Source organism: Lepisma saccharinum, chromosome 6, assembly GCF_977018435.1.
Source record: "Lepisma saccharinum chromosome 6, izLepSacc3.1, whole genome shotgun sequence".
In the NCBI taxonomy this organism is placed as follows: domain Eukaryota; kingdom Metazoa; phylum Arthropoda; class Insecta; order Zygentoma; family Lepismatidae; genus Lepisma; species Lepisma saccharinum.
Window position 1 is genome coordinate 63,231,821 of NC_139234.1, and position 21,387 is coordinate 63,253,207.

The 21,387-nt window shown below is 37.3% G+C and overlaps 1 protein-coding gene across 1 annotated transcript; it reads right to left on the minus strand.

The window, feature by feature from the left end:
- Nucleotides 1–373: 373 nt before the first annotated feature.
- Nup43 (nucleoporin 43) lies at nt 374–20,713 on the minus strand. The gene is made up of 8 exons (XM_083124769.1): nt 20,261–20,713; nt 14,331–14,435; nt 13,413–13,528; nt 10,359–10,477; nt 9,799–9,947; nt 8,760–8,898; nt 3,639–3,785; nt 374–686 (listed from the first exon to the last, which is right to left on the minus strand). Exons 1-8 carry the CDS (start codon nt 20,381–20,383, stop codon nt 508–510), a joined length of 1,077 nt encoding a protein of 358 aa, XP_082980895.1. The 5' UTR covers nt 20,384–20,713; the 3' UTR covers nt 374–507.
- Nucleotides 20,714–21,387: the final 674 nt, after the last annotated feature.

The window sequence follows — 21,387 nt, forward strand, 5'->3', positions numbered from 1 at the left end:
CATGAGGATGGTGGCAATGGCTACCGAAATTAATAGAAAATAATGTAAAACAGCTTTGCAGAAAATGTGAGTACTTTAATTATCTATTACCGCGTCTCTCATTCCCATAGTATGAAAGTGTAGTTTCATGTTAGTTAGATTCATAGTTTTCTTAGACCAGTTCTGCAAAAAAAAAACTGGCTCCTGAATTATTTTAAGTTTTTTTTGCCCTAGGACCTAGTATTGAGAGGACAATTGGTCTCTCAAGAGCTAGATAACAGACAATGGGACTTTGTGTATACGGTCAAGGTCCTCGAAAGTTTCTTGCACCTGAGGGTTTTAGTTAGTACGGTCGGGGGAGCAGAGATGTATCTAGCACAGAAACACCTTTAGTTGCTTCACTTTCTATTAACAATCACACTTACAAAATCTTTGCAGACATAATGAAATTTCACTCAAATCCAATCAATAAGAAGTTTCTCCAATCTCAATTGCAACATGTGTACTCACAGGCACAAAGAATTCACATTACAGTTTCAAATCCGTTAAGACATACACTGCCTCATTATCACAGCCACAAATCAAATTACTGCGATCCACATCTAAGGAGTTGATAGGCTGGTGCAGAGGTGACAGGAGGGAAAACACTTCAAGTCTATGCTTTGCAGCCTCACTACTAAGCCACGGATTCTGGTCTGATGAGAAATCTGGAATAAGAAGGAAAGTGTGATCACCAGGATTATAAGTTTGATAACCTAAAAATCACTATAATGTGCAAAATAAAATATACACTTAAAACCTAAAATGTCCATAAATAACTGGTAAAACAAAAAAAATTAGTGATAAAGGGACATACACAAAGGAACACTACTGTCCATTCAACCCAGAATGTACAACTCTGACATCACAAGTCCGTCCATCACCCAATCAGTTCAGTCTCCGAGATGGTTTACAGTTGCAACCGAGTACTTATATATTTAATAAAATTTTAAAAAAAGAAGGGGAGCCCCGGAAATAAGTCTGCCTCCACCCTCATACTTTCAAGAGTATGCACTTAATGTCCTGGTACCTTTAAATAAACCAGGATGTCAGTACCACTGAATTTATAGTTCCTCTGCCTTTTTATCTTTTTTCATTTATTAATTATAATATATGTACATAATATATTACAAAAATAAAATAAATATACAATAGAATGATGTTAGTGTTGTTGGTTTGTAGTATAAAATCCATTCTGGGTAACCAGAACAGTAATAAGTATAATGTGTTGGTTAGTTTTATATAATTTTATTTATTATAAATAGAGAGCGAAAAGTGGGTAGTTGTTTATTAGTTATTTATTTCCATTGTAAATTGTTTGTCATCATCACAATCATTAATTTTAAAGATATATTATTTTATTCTGTTTTATCATATTTTATTGTTACATATTTAGCCTTTCTAAAAAAAACAAAAACAGAATGACTCATTAATCATTAATTGTGTGCTGATGGTCAAACCTATTCTGGAAAAAAACAGACCCCCCAATCAGTAAATATTAACAACTATAATTATTCTGTAATTGTTATAGTGTTCAAACTACATTATTGATATCAGTAAAGGTATTGTCATTAGTTCAGCCTTACACTTCTTACAAACTACTACAGCGAAACAACAATTTTACATTTTCCAGCATTCAATGTTGATGATCCCAACATAGCAAAATGTTATAAAATTTTCCTAAATTTGACATTTTCTCAAATTTTAAAATTCTTCCCCTTGCTCCCCTGAAAAAAAGTAAAACGAAGTGAAGGTTCCACTGTATTTGGATGGCAATAAAATACAGTTTCACTTCAATTTCTAGATTATGGATTTCTATTTTTATTGCAGTTGTGACCTGATTATTACAGCTGGTTAAAGCTTAATTAAAATGTCATTAATAAGCGTGTTTGGCTCACGTGTATTTTTATGGAGAATGAAAAAGTTCCGTATTTAAATGAATTAGTTTTCTGCCACTTTTTGGCTAATGTTGATGTTATGATGAAATTGAGGGAAACTTGCAATGAACACCCATACTGGGATTTGAATCTGGGACCTCTGGCATCGTAGCATGCTGTGGTAACTATTCCACCACAGAGGTCTGTTGGGTCAGTTGATCATTTCCTTATTGTGATTTGCACAGTCACATAAAGTGACATACATGTTCCTTTGAGTACTTGAGAAAGTAATACTTCCATAAATACCCATGGAAAATTCCAGCCCCAGGCTGCATAGATCTTTCTTTTGTTTGGGATCTCGAACTTCATGTTAGAAAACTGAACCTCTTGTCCTTAATCCCAAAGGTAAGTATTCAGAGGCAGCAGCAGGTACAATAAAAGTTTTTAGACACGCGCAAGTAAAACACTGGAGACCAAAAGTATGAATGCTATAATTTTTCAAAGTATTCTCCATGACAGTTGATACACTTGTTCATCCGCTCAAACCAAGTGTGAAAGCACTGGGACCACACATCTGCAGGCACCTCTTGAATGCACTGAACGAAGGCGGTGACTGCCTCCTCGGGAGTAGGAAATGAAGAACCTCGTAATGTATCCTTGATTTGAGGGAACAGGAAGAAATCACAAGGGGCGAGGTCGGGACTGTAAGGAGGATGAGTCATTTCTTCGATGTTGGAGGCTTTGAAGAATTCAATTGTTCGTACTGCTGTATGGCTGTATGGCGCGCATTGTCTTGATGCACAATAATGAGACTTTGTGGGCATTTTTCACGAACTTTCCGTACGATCTCTGGTAAACAAACCGAAGTGTACCATTCAGCATTAACGGTCCGACGTCCCTGTAGCAGCACTGTTGCAATATGGCCCGTCCGACTGAAGAAAGTGGCAACCATTTGTTTGCCAACACTTCGTCCCTTCCTGACTTTTGTTGGTGGGTCTTCATCCGGGAAGATCCACTGCGTCGACTGTCGTTTGCTCTCGGGTTCATAACAGTACACCCAAGTTCCGTCACCTGTTACGATGTCATACACTGCATTTGATTGTCCTTGGTTAAATTTGTCCAGCATTTTCATGCACCATGTGACCCGTGCCTGCTTTTGCTCCTGAGTAAGATGGTGTGGGATCCATCTGGCACAGAGCTTCCTGACACCAAGGCGGTCATGCACGATCGTTTGAACCTGACTCATACCAATACCCAGTGTTGCACTAATAACTGCATATGTCACCCGGTTATCCTCCTCTATCATGCGACGCACTCTGTCGACGTTTTCTTGAGAAGTTGCTGTCACAGGACGACCATCACGTAATTCATCTGACATCCACGTCGAAATTCTAAAAACCAATTAAACACAGTCGCACGGCATGGGGCTTCCTCCTGAAATGCATTTCGGAGCCTTTCATAACATTGCTGCTACGTTAAACCTGCTCGAAAATCGTAAAAAATCATTGCTCTGAAGTGCTCCCGTGTTAAATCCATTTTACTGTACACACACGACAATAATTGACTAATTTCTGGCACACAACAATTAACAACTATAAATTCTGCAGCATTATCACACTTCACAGACTACTAACTTCAACATATCCTAGATACAATGTATTGCTGCAATCAGCGTTGCCGCATCTAAAAGCTTTTAGTGTCACCCACGTATATCAAAACATCTACTAAGAAGAGTTGTATTACCTGGTGTTTTCCTTCCTGAGATGGACGTGGAGAGTGTCGGTGGGGGAGCACGGGTCATTGACGTGGTGTTCCAGTGCCATAATTCACCTTTGTGGGAGGAGGTGAACAGATGTTCTGGCTGCATAGGATGGAATTTCACTTCACTCACTGTGAATTCAGAGAAACATGTATGTATTCGTGAAGATAGATATGAATACTGCAATAGAAACATTAAGTTTCTTACCTCTTTATTTTTATATTTAAACATACAAGGTTTATTATAATTTCATGGAAATCTTGAATTTAGGGTGCCCACTTTCTGCAAGTTGTCGTCAGTTCTATTTCCTATGGGGGCCACAAAAATTTCAGCAGACTCCTACCACAAAAGCCAGAAAACAGCAGTGATGGGACTCGACAAAGTTTAGTTTAATGTTAATTTTAGATCACCAGTAGGGAGTGGATTTTTAGGTTTTTGTTGCTTCGTAGGTTGACCATACTCGATAGAAGTGCTGATCATATGGCTACAATGTAATCTGCAAAATCTTATTTCACATAAAAATGCATAATTTTACCTTATCACATAAAGCACATATTTCTAGGGAAATAACAAAATGTACATATTTTAGACATTACAGACAAAATAGTTTCCGAATTCTTTGTGTAAATACATATTTTGGAGTTAATGCATAAAATAGACAAAATATGTGGTAAACTACTATCCCATTTGGGGCCCCACAATACACCGGTCTCTATTGCCCTCTACCAGTGTGTGCAAGTTTTGTTACGAGCCGGTAGGGACAGCATTAGCACCTTGGGAAATACATACTAACAGCACCAACACCTGACCTGCCTAACCTGCCCATGTATGCATATAATAGCTGAAAGAAACAAAATATAACTTGCCAAACCTATTTACATGCCTTTTTATGCTATTATATGCCTACATGGATAGGTTAGGTTAGGTTAGGCACACCAAATTTGGTGCTGTTAGCATATATTTCCCAAGGTGCTAATGCTGTCCCTAACCGCTCAAGTTTTGTACGGTTAGTGGATTGTATATTAGGAGTTCATGCATAAACAGACAAAATATGTGGTAAATTAGAAAATTACTATTCTATTCGAGACTCCACAGCATGTCGGTGTTGTTTTGTCAACCATGTGGCAGGGCAATTCATGCAGAACAGCATTCTCAACCAACATTGCTATGCATCTTTACATGTGCATTCACAACAAGTGCCAATATGTTTCACTGAAGGACGTTCCAAGTGTTCGCAATATTATTTAGATTTAAGAAGAACTTGTTGCAATGGACATCCTAACTAACTAACTCTCTAGCCTTCTAAACCCCAAAGGTTCATGGCTGCAGCAACACAGGCCTTCCATCTTTCCCTATCTTGAGCAAGATCTATATGCTCTTTTCCATCCCTACCGATTTCCCTTAGGTCCATCTCAACGTTGTCCCTCCATCTTCGTCTTGGCCTTCCTACAGGTCTCTTACCATTAGGTTTCCCAACAAGAATCCTGTAAACTCCTGTTTCCTCTCCCATTCGTGCCACATGGCCTGCCTACCTAAGTCTTCAATTTCATTATTCTAATAACATCTCGACATGAATACAAATTATGTAGTTCTAAATTATGTAACCTTCTCCACTCACCTGTCTCCTCATCCCTTTTAGGTCCAAAGATTTTCCTAAGGATCTTATTTTCAAATACTTTCAATTTATGTTCCTCTTTCAATGTAAGGGACCAAGTTTCACACCCATATAATACTACAGGCAAAATTAAAGGTAAAGTGCTCCCCTGTGCATAGTACCATGCCATGAAGGCGTATAGGGGGTGTGGGGGTAACGCCCCACACTTTCTGGATCCGGTCATGAGTGGGGGTGATGTGATCAGCATCACGCCCCTGACCGCCTTTACCCCCCAGGGTTTCCCCCAGGTACCCATGTTATTCGACGCTGGGTGGGTGCCGGGGCCGCTTCCATTGTTAGAAAAGTTCCCGGATTTGAACCGGCCGGGGATCGAACCGGGACCTTTAGCATGGTAGTCAGATGCGTTACCGACTGAGCCACCGTGGCCACCACAAAATTACGGTTTTGTATATTTTAACTTTTAGTTTCTTAGATATTAAACGGGAAGACAAAAGTTTATGAAGAGAGAAGTAACATGCATTTCCTGAATTAAGCCTACTTTTTATTTCCTCTTTAATATAATTTTCATTTGTTAATATTACTCCTAAGTATTTGAATTTAGAAACTGGTTCAAACGAGTTGTTATCAATAATTAGATTTTCATTATTACCTAACACTTGGTTTCGGCCTGTAAGCATATATTTAGTTTTCTCTTTGTTAACTTCCAAACCTATCTCTTTAGCAGTTTTGAAAAATATTTTAGCATTATTCTTAATTGTATTCACATCATCCCCCAGTAAGTCTACATCATCTGCATATGCTAACAACTGAGTCACACCATTTAATTTTAGTCCTTCGTTAGTTTCTTTTACCTTCCTAACAGCATATTCCAAGGCAAAATTAAAGAGCAACGGAGATAATGCATCTCCTTGTTTTAACCCATCATGAATTGTAAATTTGTCAGACATATTAATACCCACACGAATTTTACTTTCTGTTTCACTGGTGCATATTTTTATCATACTAACAAGCTTCTTAGGTATTCCAAACTCAACTAACATATTATATAATTTATCTCTTTTGACAGAATCATATGCTTTTTTGAAATCAATGAATAGCTGATGGACATTTTGATTATATTTCCACATTTCAAGTGTCTGTCTGATGTGAAAAATTTGATCTGTTACGTTTAAATCCACATTGACAATCACCGATAATTTCATTAGCATATGGAGTTAGTCTTGTTAAAAGAATGTTAGACAATATTTTGTATGTTGTTGAGAGTAGAGAAATTCCACGGTAATTATTGCAGTTCATTTTATCACCTTTTTTAAACACAGGAACAATTATGGATTCTTTCCACTGCTGAGGGATTTCTTCTTTATTCCATATTAAACAAATTAATTTATGAATTTGACATATTAATGAATTTCCACCATATTTAATTAACTCAGCTGGTATTAAATCAATGCCAGGTGCTTTGTTATTCTTTAGTCTTTTAATAGCATCTTTAACTTCAGTCAAGTTAGGTTCTTGAACTAAAGGTTCTGCTGTGTGTACTTCATTTACTTCTGATTTATCTCCTACATGGACATTTAAAAGGTCATTAAAGTAGTTCTTCCATCTACTTAGAATATCGCTTGGGTCAGCTAGAAAATCACCGTCTTTATATTTTATCAAGTTTACTTTAGGTTGCCACCCCTTTCTAAACTCATTTGCACCTTTATATAAATCTCTGATATTTTTATTTTTGCTGTTTGTTTCAATTTCGTTAATTTTTCTTTTCAAGTAATCTCTTTTTTTTACTTCTAAACGTGCGGTTAACTTCTCGCTTTATTCTATTATAATTGTTTAGATTTGTATCATCAGAGTTATTTAACCACCTAAGTCTAGCCTGATTTCTTATTTCTATTAGATTATGATATTCATTATCAAACCATGGCTTACTTTTTCTCGGTTTATGGTATCCTATACTTTCTTTAGCTGCTGATTCTATTGCTTTACGTATGTGCTCCCAATTCATATTTACGTCTGTTTCATTTATATTTTCATCATCATTTCAATCCTGCAAAACATCAAATCTATTTGACAGTTTAATTTGGTAATCTTTCTTAATTCTTTCATCAGTAAACTTTCCTGTATCAAATTTTATAACTGTTAGATTTTGTTGCTTATGATTTATCACTGAGAGTCTTTCTCTTAATTTAGCAATTACTAAATAATGGTCACTGGCACAGTCAGCACCTCTATGTGTACGAACGTCAATTATACTAGTATGCCTTATCTTATCAATGAGAATATGATCTATCTGATTATGAGTTTTACCATCTGGAGAAGACCAGGTATATTTATGGATATCTTTATGTTTAAAAGTGGTACTTTTCACAATTAAATTCTTTGAGGTTGCAAAAGTAATCAATCTTATACCATTATCATTACTTAATTCATGAAGACTTTCTTTACCAATCGTGGGTTTAAATGTCTCAGCTTTGCCAATCTGTGCGTTACAGTCACCTAACAGAATTTTCATATCATACTGAGAAAATTTATCAAAGACCTGTTCTAACTCTGTATAAAAATCATCTTTATCTTCCGTTGGTGCATGTATGTTTATTAAAATAATTTTACACTACCTACCCTGTAAAACTGCATATGATATCCTATCATTAATAAACTCTACTGTTTTAAGAGCCGAAATAATTCTATTATTTATGAAAAAGCCTGTTCCAAAATTATGATTTTCAGTACCACCATAAAAAAGTATAATTTCTAGTTTTACAATTCCCTTCTCCTGGCCACCTAACTTCCTGGACAGCTACTATATCTCATTTATACTTAACTATCTCATTAACTGTACACTGAAATGCCCCAGGCCGGTAAAGGCTCAGCACATTCCAGGTGCCTAATTTAATATCCTTATTCCTAATGTAGATCTTATCCTTAGTCCAGGGACCTCCCAAAGTAGTCCCCACCCGGAGATCTGAACGGGCGACTATTTTACCTCCGGAATATTTTACCTTGGGAACATCCATGGCCTTATATTGCTGTTTCATGACATGTCTTTTTTACAGTGCAGTCATTTTTTTTCACACTAAAATATCTGCTCCCTAGTCAATGGACATCATACTGAAACAATAAACTATCAGCTTCTGAAAAACTTCCTTTCATAATACATTCAATCTGCACCACCTGATGTATCCACGTTATTTAAACACTACCTCCCGCAGTGTCACAAAGAAAAACATGCAAAAAATTAGATTTGTGTTTGAACATGAAAAAGTGTGGGTCAGGTGGTCATTTTTAATGAAAATATTTTTGAATTTTAGCCATATATTTCCACTGTTTTTAGAACATAAAAAATAAATATTTTTCAAATTTTTTCACACTAAAATATCTGCTCCCTAGTCATCAGTAATATACAGAACAGTCTATTTGCGAGTTCATGCAATACAATCTACAAGTTTTATTTTCTTCAAAATAGAGTAATTGTAAAAGTAACAGATATACTTACCAGGTCCTGAATGAGCACTCAAAAGTGTAACTGGAAACTTCCCCTGCCGCAGATCCCACACTGATAGGCCTCCATCCTCACTTCCAGCCATCACTATATGTCGCTGAGTTGGATGGTGAGTAATGCACGTAACTGCTATCTATTATGTAGAATGAAAAACACTACCCTTTTTATGCATGTATTTACATAATGCACAAGGAGGCATTTCAAGTAAACTTCTGCAGCATAAGTAAACACATTTGTGTAAAACTATCACCTGACTATTCACTTGAAATTTATTTCTATAATTACAGGATCATCATTCTGAATAATCAGTATTTTTTGTTATCGAAAGTGTCTTGGAGGCTTACACTAGAATTGAGAGCATGTGTTTGCAACTTGAATACCAACTTGATATTGGAACATTTCGGAGAATGAAAGTCGCAGAATTCAATTAATACACTAAAATGAAATACTCAATTACCTATGAAACTGGTATCATATATAAAGAACTAAAAAAACAGTTTTGCGGATAAGCGAGTACTTCTTTTAGTTCATTAAATAGATAGTTTTGATATGATTTCAATATGGTTGTAATTACGTGCATCATACTCAAAAGATAAAGTTTGATCTAATTACTCCCCACATGCACATGGGCTAACAGGTACTGGACATACATTTTGTTTAACATATATTATAACCCTTACATGTGCTCCCACTAGAAATTAATGCAGGGACATTTGTTTACAAGGAAATAGTATCACACTCAATAAATTCTTCATATCAATAAAATATGAATACAGACATGTTAATGTATGAACAGTGCTAAATAATGGCAGCTATAATAATAAAATCATCGTTCTGTGCCATTTTAGCATAATGCTAATCTTATACATTCACATGAATTATGCCGATAAACTATAATCATCTTGTTATTAGCAATGTCAAATAATTCTAAAAAGAGAATTATTAATTAAAGTTTTTGCTTCTAGCTTCAAGCTAAAAAAAAAGAAACTGTCCATACTAATTAGCCTTGGTCTCGTATGCTGTGGTACTTTACCTGTTCTCCTGAAAACATAAAAGTCGAAGAAGGTGTCTTCTCCTGCGATCGTAGGTCCCACACTTTCAACTGACCTCTCAAATTGGCCGTGATGATTTCATTGTGTTTCAGAAAGCACACACTAAGCAAAGATGAACTGTCTGCTTCATCTGAAAATTAAGTTCAAAATTTCACACCGACCCTGAATTCTAACAATCATTTGAGGAAAACTGCCTTATCATTTTTTTTAAATGTACTTCCTATGTAATGTTAACATGCTGAAATGGTAATTTCAATTCAATTATACTTTCTTAAAGGGAGAACTGGTGATTGGTAGTTCTGACACCTAAGCCCAACAGATAGGTATGCTAAAGAGACTTACACAAAAATACAAAAAAATGAGAACAAAAATACACTTACACAAAAGGATATACACATGAATACACACAATTGTGCTTGGCGTCACAGCTGTATCTCTATTATTCATACAAATATAAGATTACAAAATGCCATTGGTTGAGATAGACTGGGCACTAATGATTCTAGGATTTATTCAGTGTATTAGATTACTCTTAACCTACCCATTTCCCTCACAGGGGCCTTGTTCTTTGCGTTCAAAAGTACTATCCTGCCATCTTCACCTACAGTGGCAATGTCCTCATCATAGGAAGCTAAGCTTGTACAGGAACAGTGACAAGTTCTGCAAAAATAATGTGTGTGTGAATAACAGAAAACAGCTCTTTTTTTAAGATTATTTAACCCTAAAATTGTCCCACACCCTGGCCAGGTGGTCTAAGATATCGTGCTTTGGGCTCTGGCTACGGGACACGTGCAGGTTCGAATCTGCTGGGGGAAGCGTAACAACTACGCCAAGCATTACACCGTAACTGATTGGATGATCTCACACTTTGGGTGAGTGAGTGAGTAGGATCAGATGGGAGTGAGGCCGGCAGAGGTCAGTTGTGTCATGGGTTATTATTATCCAAAAATTAGTGCTACTTTTCCCAAAGTTTTGTTTCACTTTAGCTAACATTAAGCAAGTGGTGTATTCTCCTATCAACACTCACGATCTACTTCTGAAGATTTTTAATATGTTGTCAACCACCAGTCAGTATGCCTTGTGAGGGGAACATGTGGAATTTGGAATACCAGCAACCTTCCAATGAAGAAGTACCAGAATTAGGGTTCCCAGATGTCCCGTAAAATGTAGGAACTACCTTAATTTTTTAAGATGTCTGTCTCATGAATCCCCAAGATCTCCATGTTGGTGATCCGAGGTCTGAATTCTTTCCTGCGTTGTCCCTGCATAAAGTGGCTCTGGGGTTCAACCAGCCTCTCAAATTAATGGGTACCTGGGGGCAACCATCCAAGGTAAAGGCAGCTGGAGAGTGGTGCTGATCACATCACCTCCAAAATGGCCGAGATTGAGAATGTGTGTGGCCCTACCCCCACATCCTCTAAATGTGCCTTGATGACATGTTGATATATGCACAGGGAACTTTACCATTGCATGTAATATTATTTTTCGTATAATGCTATCTTGCATAAAACGGAAACAAGCGTGTTTCAGACGTAATTGACCGAAGATAGTATTTTTATTATCCTTAATTTCCAAAAAAAAACTTTCTTCGCCACTTGCCACAGTTACCGACAACGTTAATAAATTTGAAGTTCTACACTCACATTAGGTGCAAAATCATGACCCTTTATCAGCTTAAGGTCTCCTTTGGTGTAATTGTTTTATTATAGTCGAAAACACGTTTAGTTCATAAGTCAGTAGCTTCATGTATTGACATTCTGGAGTTTTCTACCTTTTCAAACAAAAGATCAGATGGCATGTCTTTCTGCTTACTAATATCATAAAATAAATTGAATATTCACTATGATGTTTAAGCTGCTCAAATCTTTCTCTTAGAGCTAAAATAATCGTCCAGGACCTGGTAATAACCTGGTTTTTGTGGATGTTCAACAGTTTCATTATACTGAAACTACTACTTCTTTCGATTTCAGCCCTGAGCAGTGTTGCCCATCTTTGGATCAACTATATCTAAATTCGATGCCAATTCTTTCTCATCAACCGGGACTCACAGGTCACCACCCCCTACACCTCCGCAACTGGAGGTAGGGAGGCCCTGGCAGGCTGCCAAGTGGTGTCTAAGAAACTTTGAAATTTTTCATCACTCCTGCTTTTTTTCAAAGGGCTGATATGTTCGCAGGAAATAATCTAACAGCATCTAACACATCGTAGATTAATGTTTTGAAGACATTTGCTCATTACATTACGTGGAGTAAAAAGTCATACCAGATAACTAGTGAGCAAAGAAACATAAAGCCACACAACTGGTTTTCAATACACTGAGCCTCATGTGCGACCATTTGTACAGTTTTATTGTCGCCACTTATTTGAAGGAGCGCATCATAGACCTCTGAGTTAAGGTATCAAATCTGCTTTCCCACCTTGTGGCACTCAGTGGTTTTAAAGTGAGACTACTGATATGTTCCTTAAAAACTGTGGGTTGGCATATATTAACTTCAAACTTATATAATATTATAACTTTCAACTTTTCAATAGGTTTATTTTTTTCTTCTCTTCAAATTTTGCCCCCCTAAAAATTTTCCGCTCTGGGCGGTGGCACGGTTCGACTGCCCCTTCTGCTGGCCCTGCATGAACCCAACCAAAGGTCTTGGGACAGGTTTATGTCGAGTAATTAGACGTTTCAGATTCCTGACCAACCTGGCCTCATTCTAGACAACTCCTCCACATAATTTTATCTTGTATGTAGTGGAGAATTACACTATGGTATGGCCCTGGTACCACGGTACTGTACATATTCCATAATCAACTACTTTTATAAACACTTCAGCTAATTTAATTTCAAGGCATCCAAACTTCACTGATTAAGTATTCCATGTATGTAATGAGTATTCTCGGGTAATTAGTTATATTTTTAGTTAGTGATGCCAAGTGGTTTTGTTAATTCAACTCTAAATGTCAAAATGAAAACTATCTTCTCCCAATACGTAACACTAAAATTAAGTTGTCTTGTTTTTAAGCCAGACGTCATGGCAAAGTGGGTAATGTAACACTGCTATAAAGTAAGGGTCTCATGATCGAACCTTGGTTAAGACATGATGTATCACTTGCCCATAATCCATTCCATTATTCTTGTAATGTAAATCAGCAATAGAGTATTTTTCTTTTTATATTTCACACACAGGAGATCCTTACTATGAGCATTATTGCACAGGTAAAATTCTGTTTCCACGTTGCAAGTTTAATTATTTTTCCTGATTAATTTCTAAGGCCCACTGCCTTCACCTCCACAATAGATGCCATAACCTTTGCCAATGAAATTAATGGAAAAACCAACTGAACTTGCAACACGGAAAGATAGAACTTCGCCTCTGCAATACTAAAACTATGTTTACCGCTACAACCATAATATTAGCATTAGTTTTTATTCTCATCTATATAAAAGGGTGCACCACCTGAAAAACCAAGCACTTATCATACGTGGAATGTGTATTTGCTGTAAAAAGTCACATAGATTGATACCTAATTACCAAGTTTTTCTTACCTGGCATTCTTTTGGCATTGGCAATGATAACAATATGAAAAAATACAATATGCTTACTTCAAATGATGCAGCTCATTCCATGTTGACTTGACAAGCAGCTGGTTTTCACTGACGGATAGTAGGCTGACAGACCCAAAGGATGAGGATGCAACCACAGCTCCAGTGTTCAAAAACTACAACAAAAATATAGTGTTTTGCGCTATATTTATGCAGTGCAGTGATTAGTATTGAAGATTAGGCACACACAGGAGATGTACTACGTAGAAATTTAGTAGTGTGTAGCTTTAAATGTCAATATATCTAAAGTTTCTGCTAATAACAACATGATTTTCTTAGAATATAATAGCTAGAACTAATTTCAATCTACAATTACAGCAGAAATGAGCAATATCTATATACAGTTGCATAAGAGAGTGTACACAGAAAGTTTTTTTGAAATATCAAAATGTAATGTGGGTAGCTCTAAACAAAAATGTTGATTAAAAAAGTTACAGAAATACAATCAAATTTACTTTTATACGAAGCTATACATCACAATGTTCAAGAAATGTTACAATTCTCTTTTTTTGGTTTTCATTAGTATAATACCTTCTAATCTTTTCCCTCATTAAAGTTATTTTGAAATAAACATTACAAAGTGTGTGCATCTCACATCCACTGAAACGTGCATTCCTTAGTCCCATATTAGCACTTAATTCATTTTTGTACATTTATCCATATTTTACTTATAATCCCAGAATTAATGATGAATGTTTATCTAGCTTCCTTAAATTTTGATATTATCTCCCCTCCTCAATCTTTACATTTCTGTTTTCATTTGTAAAAGCATAAAATTATGCAACTGGTTTGCCATCAAAGGGCTTCTACAGGATTAGCAGTTTTGGCAAAATGAAAATGTGTTGTTTTAGAAAATATTGTCCAAATACATTCTTCAGTATTAGCTGAAATATGAAGTAAATGAATAAATAAATTTACCTGAAGTTCTGTCACATCTCCATCATGGCAACAAGTGCCTACAAGGGCTGGTTCCCCATCATCATTATCTTTTGGTGGGTACTGCCACAGGGCAAGTTCATTGTTCTAGAAGAAATACATTCACAATCAGATGCAATAGCATGAACACACTGAACAAAATTAATTAAATACTGCAGTGGTCTCCTGCATTCTAGCATAACTTTATTTTAAATTTAGGATTATTTTTCCTAAGTGTAACACCCTTTTTTATCATTACTAATTTCTACATAATTAATATCTGTGCCTTTTTAAGCCTAAGATTTGGTGATTATCTCAATATCACTTCGCAAAGTTGTGGTAACTAATTTGCATGATGTATATCAATTCATGTAGTGTTACAGCATTTTAATTGAAAATGGTGAAGCAAAGATGTATAAGAATAAATATTGGAGCGATTTTACAATACCGGACAATTCCCCTATTTCGTTCATATTTTGCATACTCAATAATTTAGGGCTCCTAATCACGAATCTGCAGTTAATATTTGGCGCTCACGTGTGGAATTTCCAGAAAAGGGGGTTCGTGATCGCAACCGATAATGCACGATTGCTCATTATGTACTGCAAGATTTTGTGTTTCTAATACTGAAAATATCTACGACCCCAAATTTTAACTGTGTTTGCCTAACCTAACCTTACCGTGATGGGTTTGTGGGGCTATGCGTGAATGGTGTGTGGGCAGTGACGTGCACTGAGGAGTAGCTAGTCTAGCAGAGATAGATCAATCAATCTCACATCTCGAATTATATTCAAATCACAATATTTATTGTCTTGTTAAAGCCACCACAGCTCATACGCAACACTGTCTTTTCCACACGCTTCTCGTTCATCGGTGTTCTCCGCGGGCAAAGCTGGCTGGATACCCTAGCTCGCTCTTCTTCCACCAGACCAGTTTCCAGATAGAAACGGCCGGCCCAAGGAAAAGGAAGATTTCTACCTCTACCTCCCTTGCCTCCTCACCCCCCCCCCCCCCCCCCGCTGCAATGGTTGAAAGCCCGTGCTTTCAGGTCCCCCAGTCTATCTCCTATAGGACAGATAGGGGATTGGTTTCTCATAATTTAGTTGTAAATCCTCTAAAGAACTCAGGGTAAAATTTTCTGCAGTACTTATGTTCTCTGTATTTACACAATCTTTTACACGTTGTACAATATGTGTGTATGTATAATATGGGATATAGTTTTATTATTTATGAAATGGGAACGTGTTATGTGCAGACAATAATGTTATGCTTTCTTTCTTTTTCAAATATCGAATATATAATGATTAAATTACAAATATGTGCTCGGGCTCTCTCTGACTCTCGTTTTAGTAGTGTTTTATTTAAATATACTACTATTGGTCTCTAACAGTCATAAATACGGATGTATTTATTTGGGCAAGAGAACGCGTGTTCATATCGTTGTTGGTTTGGTTTATTTTACTTCGCTTTTCTGCCACATTTAGTTATCGCGAAAATGAGGATTGAGTGATGATATGATGAAATTGGTGAAGGGACCTCATATGAACAATCCAGGCCAAGATTCGAACCCGTGATGAGTGCGCATTCTTGTCCTATGTGTTGCAGTGAATAATGAAATAATTTGGAATAAAAAATGTATCTCAGAACTCAAAAAGTCAAATGAATATCATTGAAGAAACTACAAAAAAGTGTGTTGTGGTTTGTTACTTGTCACCAAATCAACCAAGCGTGGGGGAGTGGTTATCACAGCACGCTACGACACCAGGAATTTCGGGTTCGAACCCCGACCCGGGCATGGGCGTTCCCTGTGCTTGTCCCTTCATCAATTTCATCGTATCATCTTCGCAATTAACCAAATGTGACAAAAAGCGACGCTAAGTAACAAAAATGAAATCAAATCATTGATTAATTGCTCAATTTGGTTTATTTTACTTCGCTTTTTCCGCCACCTTTGGTACGACAAAATTGATGAAGGGACACACACAAAGAACACAAATGGCCAATCCGAGATTCGAACCCAGGATCTCTGGCTTAGAGTCAAATCAAATAGTTTTTTATTTACGAATGTGGGTGGGGTTACGTGTACTTTTTCTAGTACTCATTCATAATTTTGCAATTTTTTCCTGTTATTGACATTCTTCTTCTTTGTAGGAATACTGGCCCTAAAGGGAGGAGGGGTGTGATCCACACCAACCCCCCCCCCCCCTTGAGCACGCCACCGACTGCTACCCCAAGTGTCGACGTCACCGCACGTCACTGTGTGTGGGGCACCGTAAGAAAATGTAGGTTTTGTAGAAACACAAAATCTTCTAGTACCTAATGAGCAAGCATGCATTGTCAGTTGCAATGACAGACCCCCTTTTTTTTGGAAATTCCACATGTGAGCCCCAAATATTAACTGCAAATTCGTGATTAGGACGACTAAATTATTGAGTATGCGAAATATGAACGAAATTGGGGAATTGTAAATCTTTACCTAAATATTTAACAAAAATACAACCTGGCTACCTACCAGTGCTTGGTCACATCCAAGCACATAAGTTGCCACAAGAGATTCTGTGCAAACTGATCTGGGCCAATAATATTGTTTCAGCAGCTGCAAAATGAAGGCTTATAGACCATGCTCCCAACAAAAATACTGGTAAAAGTTTACAATGTTTAATTATTTCCGCAAGTTTTGTGGGAGTGTTAGGAAGTGTTTTAGAATATTGAAAATGCTTGTGGATGTAATTATTTAGCATAGTTAAGAGGCTTACTAAATATTATCGTCTCAGAGACAGAGTACCAGCAGTTTTTCACGCAAGGCTCGAAGAGTTTTGTATGAGAGACAAGATACTACATGCTCAGGTGTCGGAAGCATTTGGGGATGTTATTTTAATGTTTGAGATCCCTAAACCTGACCCACCTAACCTAACAACCAAAGCATCTAGCGACACAAAATACCCCTTCGCATGTGAGGTGTGTCGCAGAACCAGTCGGTACCCAAAACAACAGTAAACGAATGGCTGCTCGCAAACAAAGATCCATGGGTAAATTTCTCGTAAGGGACAGACAGATTTCATCAATTTTACAGGGAAAATTACTTACCGAATGCAGTTTCTTTATACTTCTGGAAGTTCGGGGAAGTGTTTTCTCACATCGTTCATTGAATTTTGCCGGTAAATCATCTATTTTTCGATATAAATGTGTGACCGATGCACAAGAGCTTGTCCATCCATTTACTTCCAGGTGGATGTAGCCTGTGTGTGATGACGTAATCCGGGCCAGTGTTTTCAAACACGCGTTTATGTAACTGGTCACACGTTTAAATACGTATGTTCAGTTGAACGTGCTCAACGTTTTGAAAATGACATGTGCACGATGTACATCTTCAAGACCAACTTCGGACTGGACAGTAGAGTGCACAAATTTTTTATGCGAGCAGGTGCTATCCATTACATGTAGTTCACAAGACAATATACGGTGCCATAAGATGGATTAATTTTTTTCTTTGTAATATGTAATACCAATTATAACTATGTTAGCTTAACCTAACTTCACCTAACCTAACCTAGCCGTGCATGTTTCGTGATGATGTATCATGGTGATTTGTGATTTTGCATTTCTAACATCCCTTTAACACGGACTCTATACAGAAAGCTGGGTAGCCGGAGCAGAGGCTAGCGTTAGGTCAATTACCTCAGGGGCGGAGTCCGGAATCGGTGGGAAATTTGAACTCAAGAAATATTATTGTTTGCAATAATTTTTGGGTCCAAATTTCCCACCAATTCCGTGGGGTAATTGGCCTACCGCTAACGTGGCCCCGTCTCCACTCCGGCTACCCGGCTTTCCCTATAGAGTCCGTGTTAAAGGCAAGTTAGAAATTGGCCGGAGTCACCTGGCCCAAATGAGTTCCAAACTTCAACTGCACATTCACGATTAGGAGACCAAAAATAGTAAGTATAACGAATTTCACATTTCCGACATTCCTCCTCACCGGTAAATAATGAGCAATTGTGCCATCGGTAAATAATGAGCAATTGTGCCAATCGCGGCCCACTCAATTTCGCTTATCTTGAACTTTTTACGCGTAGTGGGGTGGAAACATTGCATAGTGACTACGGTGGTGAAACTGTGACGGCCATTTCGCGTGTTACGGAAGGGATTAAACAACCAAGAAAACTTACTCCATATGTTGCAAATATATCTTCTTTCGGTGAAATAGGCGAAATGCCACCTTCAACAATCTTTCTCAATGCAAAATACGGTAAAAATTTACTATCCTTCGGACACCTCTAATTTTTTCGTTTCGTCAATTTTTGACATTCGTACTTACGTATCTGCTTCGCGGAACATTCCTGTAGGTGTATCAACGTTGTTTTGATGAAATTAATTGCAATTTTTCACATTACCAGTACGTCTTTCTGATAGGCCTTTTCGCTTGCCTGAGACGAACTAACCTAACCACGTGCCAATGGTTCGTGGGGCTAGCGCCAGTGGTTCGCAATTATTTCCAATTTCTAGATCCTGATACTAACACGACACCAAATTTTAACTATGTTTCCTAACCTAGCAGAACTAACCTATCCACGCGCCAATGGTTCGTGGGGCTAGCTATTCTCCGTCGGAGAATTAATTTTCAACGAACAACATGAATTTCAGCTATGAAACATTCCCACATCACACAAAACACCTTCCCGATGTTCGACAATGCTACAGGAACTTATTACGGTAAGTAGTTTCTTGTGTAAAAATAAATAAATGTGTCCGAAGGATAGTAAACAAGTACCCAAAAGACGTAAGTAGGAATATTGAAATAAAAAAAGTAGCAAATTTCATCCGTCTGTTCCTTACGAGAAATTTACCGAATCATGTAGAAGTATGCACAAGGGGAAAATCGTTCTCCACAAAAACGTGCAGTTAATCACTAAGACTTCGAAGTATATGTTCAACATAATTACAGGTCTCACTGCAGAACATGGGCTGCTTTTTTCCTCGAAATAGACTAACAAAATTTATATCCCCTGAAAGTACGTACCTTCTACTTCCATTTTCCGGTGTTCCTTTTACGATTACTATTATATCATTGCGCATAAAAAATGTTTTTCCTGCTGCTAAAAGCAATGCATTTCTCCATTTGTTCGCGTCCATATTGTTTACGCGCTCAAATGTTGTGCAATAAGTGAGACCCTTTGTTTCGTGGCATTCGAGTTGATTTGTTGCTCCGGATTCCACCCACAGACGCACAGTTTCTTTCATTATTTCAGACGAGGAATGCTTACAAGGTTAGGTTAGGCCTGTTAGGTTGGGTTCCAATAGCATAAATACAATTAAATGTTTTTCCTGCTACTGAAAGCAATGCATTTCTCCATTCGTTCATGTCCATATTGTTTATGCACAGTTTCTTTCATTATTTCTTCGAGGAATGCCTAGAAGGTTAGGTTAGGCCTGTTAGGTTAGGTTTCATTAGCATAAATACAATGCCTAATTATTATTTAGGCTAAGTGAACTAAACCTAGCTACCTAACAACATAGGCATTTTTTGCTTTCACTAGATTTGTGCAGGAATATGCCTTTTCCTTCATTGCTACGATTTCAATACTGCCCAACCTGGACACGTTTTTCTGGTTTTTTTAAAGAAAGAAAAATTTCCGCACCTTAAAACTTACTTTTCCCGATTACTAACTACAAAACGTTACCAAAAAATTATGAACCGCGTTCATCCTAAGCAGCCCATATTCTGCAGTCTTACCTAATTACAAATCGACCGATGTAAAAAATGCTTGTGCACCATGATAAATTCGGAATTAAACAATCGGAACTTGGGCCGACCAGTTTCCTACATATTATAGTTCCATAGAAGGCACAGCATTTTCTTTCAAATTTGTGTCAAGGAAACTTATTTTATATCATGTGCCAATTAGAATTTACCTTAGAAGCACTTTATACACCACCTTTTCATCCCAACTTCCAGTAAGAAAAATGTCTGATCCAGTAACACTTCTCTCTGGTACAGGCTTCCATCTTATTTTATTTATTTTCTTGGACACAAACTTCCCGCAAACATTACCCGCCATTGTAGACAAAAAAACAGAAATTTTGTCACGCGTATTATACACGTTGTACAATGCAATAAAGGTGTGATATTGTTTTATTAGTTTTAATAGACTAAATGCGGCAGGAAAACAGTAAACATCTATTGCTGATGTTGACACTGTCTGAGTTCTCCGTACGGACCCACTCACTAAATAATTTCATTCACGCGGTGTTGTATGCCACCGGTCCTCCATCTTTGTCACGTGACGTAATAAAAAAAATAATAAATGTGGCAAAACATAACTTTCAAGAATTCACCATTGCATAGTTGTGTCCAAGAAGAATTTTTGCGCGATGTTATTCAAGCGAATGAACAGGCAGGTTTTCACCTAAACCGAATATCACATTTCGTAAACCTTTGTGCGTAACGACGACTCATATTTAGGATCATTTCTCTGAAGCAAGGGTGTGCCTAAGTTAAGGGCTGATGGGGATAGTCAGGCCCTTAGCCAGGAATTCTTAGCATGGGGGGGCGGGGGGGGCAAAGTCAAGTCTATAGATAGTGGTTCCGGCGAGAGAATTGCAGGCCCGTAGCCAGGAATTCTTTGTAGGGGGGCCGAAGTCAATCCTAGAGGGAACGAATTTTTAATATATTGTCTCGCATTAGCAGATACAGCAGGGTACAAAAGGGCACTTGCCCCTCCCCCAAAAGAGACAGGTAACAGAAAAGGGATGATATCTTGAAACTCCAACAAACAAAAAAAAAACTTCGAGCAACATCAAATAGCAATATTTCGATAATGACCTTTCCAGATTGCCAAAAAATATAAAGTTTAAGATAAATAGGCTAATAGGGCCTGTATCTACTTGATATTTACAGGTCGATAATGTTAATAGACGATTAATATGTACCAACAGCTTTGGGCCTCTCTGCAGAACTGATTAAGGGAGCCCTTTATAAATCATGCTTCATAATGATTTCCTCTAGTTTCCAGTATGCAAGATTTTTACGCACAAAGGAATCTAACGAGAATCCAACAACACC